At 37.7% G+C, this 6,000-nt stretch overlaps 1 protein-coding gene across 1 annotated transcript in view; it reads left to right on the forward strand.

Annotated features, from left to right (window-relative positions):
* Positions 1–6,000, forward strand: part of PCSK2 (proprotein convertase subtilisin/kexin type 2) — a 146,610-nt gene that overhangs the window by 114,717 nt on the left and 25,893 nt on the right. The window contains exon 7 of the mRNA XM_018564223.1: positions 4,519–4,607. Within this exon, the coding sequence (XP_018419725.1) occupies positions 4,519–4,607 (89 nt within the window). The remainder of the gene's footprint in view (positions 1–4,518; positions 4,608–6,000) is intronic.

The raw sequence follows: 6,000 nt of genomic DNA on the forward strand, positions 1-6,000 counted from the left end.
CCATGGTAAAATTAACAGATCTGTCTTATCTACAAAGTATTCAATTGAACTAACAAAACAAAGAGGCAAAGTTGAACTAAAAAGACACATTAAAGGAAACCTGAAGTGTGAAAAACACTGACGCTGCTATTGATGAACCTCTCCTTGTAAAAGTGCTAGTTTCCTGGCTATCACACTAACCCACTGGCTTCTTTATGTCTATGAACTTGAACAAGTATAACCATAGACAGATTTGCTGGTACCCTTACAGTTTCTGTTTTCATTGAAACAATGCTTCATTCCTCCTGAAAATTTATGAAATTAAAAGCAATTGTTTCATGCCTTTGGTATGCCAATAAGTAAAGCAAAGAAAGTGTGAAAATAAATCAATTATTGCTGATTCTACAAAGATATTTCTAAAATGGCCCGGACCGATTTGTTGTTACAGCTAGAATAGATTATAAAGAATTGGAATAGTGACATTTCAAACTGTTTTCTGTTATTAGTCAGTCAGCCTATTTAAATGGAGCAAAGTACTCCCTGAAGTTTGGTATTATTGTGTGCATCACACTGAGAATGGACCAGAGAAGCAAAGGAGAGAGTTGACTGAGGAAATCAGAAAGAAAATTATACACAAGCATGTCAAAGGTGATAGCTATAAGACCATCTCCAAGCAACTTGATGTTCCTGTAACTATAGTTGCAATTATTATTAAGAAGTTTAAGGTCCATGGGAGTGTAGCCAACCTCTCTGGAGGTGGCTACAAGAGGAAAATTGACCCCAGATTGAACAGAAGGATAGTGTGCATATAGACAAAGAACCAAGGAAAATGTAGAAAGCGATACAAGCTTAACTTCAAGATCATGGCACATACTGCCTGATCGCATCATCTGTTCAATGTTTTAAATGACAGGAGGCTTAAAGGTAAAAGACCCAGCAGAAGAACATAAAAAAAGCTAGATTGGAATTTGCTAAAATCAATATTGGCAAGACCCAATGCTTCTGGAAGAATGTCCTTTAGACAGATGAAACAACACTAGAGCTTTTTGGCAAGACATATCAGCTCTATGTTCACAGATGGCATACCTACTATAAAACATGGACGATACTCAGTTATGTTTTGGGGCGGGTTTGCTGTGTCTGGTATGGAGTTCCATGAATCTGTGCAGGGCACAATAACAACTTAAGATTCTAAAGAGATTCTAGAGCAAAACATATTGCACGCTGTCTCAGTTGCACGGGTCACGGGTCCTCTAACAGGATAAGGACCCATAACACACAGTTAAAACCACCCAAGAATGGCTAAGAACAGAACCTTGGAGTTTTCTGAAGTGGCTGTCTATAAGCCCTGATGTGAATCCTATTGAACATCTATGGTAAGAGCTGAAATATGCAGTCTCAAGAAGGTGCCCTTCAAACCTGAGATAGCTGGAGCAGTTTGCGCAAGAAGAGTGGGCCAAACTACCTGTTGGCAGGGGCAAACGTATCATTGAGAGCAAAATAAATCACTTGTTTGTGGTGATGGCCCATACAGGTTGTACAGTAAAATATTAGGTTAAGGGTCCCATCATTTTCACCTTTCCAGGTGGTGAGTTTACATCTCAACCCCTTCCTGGGGGCTTCCCTTTCTTAATCTTTTTTGGTTATTCCCTGTCTATACCATGGCAGATGTGAGCAGGTGAACATTCTGGTGGAGATATCTCACCGTTCCTCTAAAAAATAAGAAGCCAGCATGTATTTCAACTGGCCATCAGCCAGGGAAGACTGCAATGACAATTTTGGGTGGAGTTGGGCTTTAGCCAAGTTACACGCCTTGTAAACTCACAAATAAATCAGTATTTTTTCTTAATAAGCCTTGATTGTGTAAATAATGTGTTTAAACTTTTAAAGTCCAGGGAATCTATGGTATTGAGATTTACAGTGTTAAATTGTGTGTGAAAGGTTCTGCTACAAGGCCTGTTTATGGCAGCTATATGTAAAGTATTATCCTTATTATCATAATCTCACAAATCAATGATCCATAAAATATTTTATTCCCTGTTTACAGGTGACTTATGAACTCTTTAATTACTCCAACCATGTAATAAAGTGCAGGTTAGCATTTTATGTAAAGGCAGATAATAGGTTGTGCCGTATTTAAAGTAGTACTGTTTACCTTTGCTGTGTGCTGTTTAAATTAAAAGCTAAGCAAATAGTGCCAGATAGCTACTATGTCTTCATTAGTGCTAGTTAGTACTTAAAAAAAATAATGAATATATATATATATATATATATAGTTGTATATGGTAGTATTTTAGAAATCTTATGGAATTATTAATCTAACTAAGAGGTTATACGTTTTTGCCATGGACAGTATGTGGAAGCTTTACAGCTTCTGTCAATTTTTATTTCTATCTGCGTCCTCATTCGGCAGATTTGACAGATGTCAGACCAAACAGGAATTGAGAGCAATGTCTACCCTATGATGACACAGCTAGCAACAAAAACATATTTGCTAGTAGAGTCAGGTTTAGAACCTTGGTCTACATTTTATCATTGCCTGTCTCTCCATGAATATATGCCAACTTTCTGAGATGAGAAAGCGGGACAACTTTTAGCACAAAGTATGTAAGTAAAGGGTACACCCCTAGCATATGTTTGATTGGATGAACTTGTGTCTTTTTTCAACTTGACTATGTAGCATGTCCCCAGTTATGCAGGCCAGGTGGAAATAAAACACAAACAATGATTGCATAAAACCAAAAGTTATTTTTTTTAAACCACTACTTTTCCTTTATACTGGCTTTTCAAAATAACAAATGTAATAATTAGAGGTTGGATAAAAAGTTAGGTGTGATGTAACAATTATTTATGAGACAAAAAAGCAGGACAACTGAGGAGAAAAGAGGGGCAGATGGATTTGATTCTAAAAAAATAGACAGTATGTGAAAACTAGGTAAAGTTGGGAGGTGTGGGTTTAAGAGAGATTTCCTGTTACTTCCTGTCTTGATGCTGGGTGTCAGATAGTGTCTGTACACTATCTGACACTCTATTATGTCTGTATAGGGACATAAACTGCATTTAAACTCTCCTCAATAGGGACAGTTTTAACCCTACTCTGCTTTTTAAAAACTGAAAACGAAAGCCTCCACACAAAATAGACCATCATTTTGGAGGAAGACTAATGTTTTCAAGCTAAAAGTGGCATACTAATGAAACTGGCGGCAACTGTAAACGCATCAACCTCCAATGCAACATGACACTGGAGCCTAATCCAGATAACCTTTCCTCCCTTCCCATTTCACAAGCTGCTGTCAATTAAAATTTCACCCACCACCTACCTTAAAATGTACCCATCATCTCATTGAGATTGTATTGCTGGTGGCTCAATAGCTTCTGTTCTAGGCTGCCTTCATCCTGCTGGCTTGTTGCTTTCTAGTGCATGATCTACATAAGTAGACTGTGTGAATAGAATGGGTTTATCTAATGACTTAAGACATTTTCTCCATGGCCCCATTGCAAGTGCCTGGTATGCACCAGAGGTAGTTCCCTATCCGAAAGGCTACATGTAAAACTATGTTGTGTCACATTAGAATTATTATTTAGAATATTGGAGTTCCTCTGGCGATCTCTTTCCTAAACTGACTCTGTGTCGAAATATTGCCTGTTTTCTTCATTCAGGCCAGCACCCAATTCAATGGGAACTTAATGGCTCTCACTTGTTTTAGGACCTGCCCCGGTACATATGATTGTATACCCACCTTGACCTCATTACACTCTAACCAAAGCAACTACTGCATACCTCCCAACGTTTTAAGATGAGAAAAGTGGACAAACCCTGCCACACCCCTAATTTTGCAGACCATTACATATTTATATGCTAAAAATGATTGATTTAACCCCAAATTGTTTTCTTTGTACCATTACCTTTTCTTTAAACTAACTTGTCGAAATAACAAACAAGATAAATAAGAGATAAGATGAAGGCTTTACTGCAGAAAAACACTTTTGGTAGTTAAATAGAAGATTGTCATTGACATCTGTACATCAAACCAAAAGGGGGGACAACTGAGGAGGGAGCCAGGGCAGAGAATGTGGTTCCAGATGATGGACATTTGGAATATTTGACTACTGTAATTACCTTTGCAGTAACTACTTGGTGTATGTTTTGCATTGTTTTTGTCAGGTGTAGTTCACCTTTTTATGGATTGTGTTTACTGTTTTGTTAAAACAGCTTCCTAAATTGACAGATTGAGATTGATTTACTAAAAGAATAGAGTTTTTTCACTTTGAAAAGTGAATGTTCACTTACAGTAGCTTAGTGAAGAAGGTGAAACTGTGTTCACTTTAATCATACAATCATTTTCAAGCAAAAGTCCTTAATTTGCCTTGAGTATGATTGGGATTCAAAGTGAACACAGCATTACTGTATTTACTAAGCTAAGTCAACTTATATTTTTCAGACTGAGCAACCCTTTTGGAGGACTGATATTACCTCTATATGAAACATTTTACTTCAGCTGTATATCAAATAACTGTATTTTTCTGTTTTGATTGCAGCCACGGGACACGCTGCGCGGGGGAAGTATCTGCTGCTGCAAACAATAATATTTGTGGGGTTGGAGTTGCTTATAACTCTAAAGTTGCTGGTATAGTATGATTTATTCATTGTGTTTTCCTCACTTACATTGTTGTTATTTATTGACAGGAAAAAACCTTCCGATAAAGGAGTTATTTTTACTGTTCATACATTTCTAGTTTTGAACGCCATCTACTGTTCATGAAGGGTAAAGGCCAATTAAAGCAACTTGTATCTTGAAATGGAAAAGATTATTAAAGTAATCTGTCATAAGAGAATCTGCGCATTATCATTGCGGTCCTCCCTCCCAAAATGCTGGTTGCCTGGCCATTATTCTGACCCTCAGGTGCTTACCTGGAAAAGTATGCAAATGAAAAAGTTAGGAACCGTTATCTACATACAGGGGTGGACTGAATTCAACCTAAATTGATTTTAAGAGCTGGTTTTAGCTCTTCATTAATTGTTGGCTTTGTAGATTTTATTATGAAAACGGGATCTTCAATTAGGATATTGGATTTTACTGTTTCTTTTGCTGCAGTAGTTCTGTATTGTGTGGCTACAATCCTTTTTAGTGTTCGATAGACAACGTCATTCAGTTTGGGTTTTTGGCCATCATTCTTCTTTGCAGATGAAGTCTTGCCGTGCTTTGTGTACACAGTCATAACCATGGAGACTGATGCTCTTAAGCATCAAACAAAATGGCAGATGCTCCAGGTAAAAAATAATTGATGTGCTCTTTGGAAGTCTGACAAGTCACCCATTTTTCTGACCATTCATATTAATGGCTGGTGGACACAATATATAATATACCGGCATGCATCCTAGAAAGCATGGGCAACAAAAGGTAATTGCAACTTTTTTAAGGTAGCCTACACAATTAAAAGTAAGCCCCAAAATGTTGGTGTTTGCAATATTGTGCCTACTCCTTTTACTTGCTCCAGGTTAGTGACTCAATGTGTTGAATTAAGAGGCTCAGCCTGACTGTCAGACAACTAAGCATTTTGGAAAGGAAAGGTAAGCAATGGAGGCCTCTGTGTTATTTCCATGCTAGGTTTATGTTATTTTGCTGATACTGTGGAAAAAGCCCTAAACAAACCCTGTATCAGGAGGAGTTAGACTTCAAGTTGAGGAGGAATTTAGATGGGAATTACATCAGGTAGACCTCACTGCTGGAAAAGTCCCTTATTTATATAAAAAGCCAGAAACTGACTAAACCTCTAAGACTTGACCAATAACTAAGGTCACTTTTGGGTGGTCTGACAATTTAGCATAATCGTTTGTGTAAGGTCTAAAAATATTAATCTGTCACCCACTTTAAAAAGCAAGCACCCCTTGAGCTTCTGTATAGCAGTAAAGAACTGCTTAAAATCAGGGCAATCTGGTCTGTTAGTAGCCCCCGGTTCCTGGTCCACAATCTCCCATGACTAATTTTGGCCCATCAGTGTGATAACCAATTACAATGA

This window comes from Nanorana parkeri, unplaced genomic scaffold (assembly GCF_000935625.1).
Source record: "Nanorana parkeri isolate BGI_ZX_2015 unplaced genomic scaffold, ASM93562v1 scaffold737, whole genome shotgun sequence".
NCBI classification, from domain to species: Eukaryota; Metazoa; Chordata; class Amphibia; order Anura; family Dicroglossidae; genus Nanorana; species Nanorana parkeri.